Source organism: Eimeria mitis, genomic scaffold (assembly GCF_000499745.2).
Source record: "Eimeria mitis Houghton genomic scaffold, Emh_scaff6497, whole genome shotgun sequence".
Taxonomy (NCBI): domain Eukaryota; phylum Apicomplexa; class Conoidasida; order Eucoccidiorida; family Eimeriidae; genus Eimeria; species Eimeria mitis.
In genome coordinates, this window is record NW_013574654.1 from 1 (window position 1) to 1,465 (window position 1,465).

Below are 1,465 nucleotides of genomic sequence, written 5' to 3' on the forward strand. Positions count from 1 at the left end.
AGAACGCAAAGAAGCAGGCAGCAGCAGCAGCAGCAGCAGCAACCGCTGCTGCTGCTGCTGTGGCTGCTGCACACGCAGCAGGCACACGCAGCGGGAAGCAAAGGCCCCACCAAAAGCGCCAACAACAGCGACAGCAACAACAGCAGCTGCAGCAACAGCAGCAGCAGCAAGAGCAGCAGCAGCAGCAGCAGCTGCAGCCTCAACTGCTGCAGCAGCAGCTGACAACAGTTGCGAGGCTCCCGCTGCTGCGGCATGCATGCGACACCCAGCACTGCCCTTCAGTCTGCCAGGAACTGAGCCTGCTGGAGCATCAACTACAGCAGCACCAGCAGCAGCAGCAACAGCTGCAGCAGCAGCAGCAGCAGCAGCAGCAGCTGTCGCTGCAGCGGGAGGAGGAGATGCCGACGAGCTGGCTCCCCTTCCCCCTCACCGGCTGGCTTGAGCTCCACGCCTGGGCCTGCATCAGCAACTTCAGACCAAGGCCTACTCCTGCAGCAGCAGCAGCAGCAGCAGCAGCAGAGGCAGCAGAAGCAGCAGCAGAAGGAGACAGTGAAGCAGCAGCAACTGCCGCTGCTGCTGCTGCTGCCAGCGACGAAGAGATTGCATTTCAAGCCAGCAGCAGCAATTTGCTGTTGTGGCTGATTGAAGCACTCAAACTGCGCAGCAGCAGCTACGGAGCGAACTGGCTGCTGCTGCTGCCTGGCTCGTGCAGCAGGTGCTGCTGCAGCGGCAGCTGTAGCAGAAGCAGCAGCAGCAGCAGCAGCAACTGTGGCAGCAGCAGCAGCACCGCAGACAGCAGCAGCTGCATTTCCTCTCCAGACGACGCTTCGGGGGACACAAAAGAAGATGAGCAGCAGCAGACAGTATCTTCCCAGCAGCAGCAGCAGCGGCAGCAGCTGGATCAGCAGCAGCAAGCCGCAGCAGCAGCTGCCGAATGCTGCGTGCCAGTACTCCTCTCTACGCTGCTGCCAGCAGCAGCAGAGACGGACCTGAAGGGAGGAAGCCAGCTGCCTCAGTTGCTGCTGCAGCTGCTAGTCTGCTCGCCTCATCCTGCTTCTGTTTTCTTGTCTCCAGCTGTGCATGCAGTTGGTGTGCTGCTGCTGCTGCTGCAGAGCTACCCCAGCAGCAGCAGCAGCAAAGTGCAGCAGCTCCTACGAGCCATTGTCGGGGACGCGCTGCTGCAGCAGGCCGTTGCTGCTCTGCGGCCTATTGCTGCTGCTATCGCTGTTGCTGCTGCTCCCTGCAGCAGCAGCTGCAGCAGGTGCGGCTGCTGCTGCCCGCTGCCACCCCCAGTGCAGCACACGCTGCTGCTGCTGCTGCTGCGGGAGACTCTCGCCATTGTGCCGTCTCGTGCTTCTACAGCGCGACGTGCAGCAGCAGCAGCGCCTGCTACCCCTCCTGCTGCTGCTGCTCCTGCTGCTGCTGCTGCTGCAGTGGGACACCAAGACAGCAGCAGCAACACCAA

General features: G+C 62.3%; 1 protein-coding gene across 1 annotated transcript in view; it reads left to right on the forward strand.

Annotated features, from left to right (window-relative positions):
• Positions 1–398: 398 nt before the first annotated feature.
• EMH_0087800 (uncharacterized protein) overlaps positions 399–1,465 on the forward strand; it is a gene marked incomplete at both ends in the record, with an annotated part of 2,239 nt that continues 1,172 nt past the window's right edge. The window contains one exon of the mRNA XM_013501198.1: positions 399–1,261. Within this exon, the coding sequence (XP_013356652.1) occupies positions 399–1,261 (863 nt within the window). The remainder of the gene's footprint in view (positions 1,262–1,465) is intronic.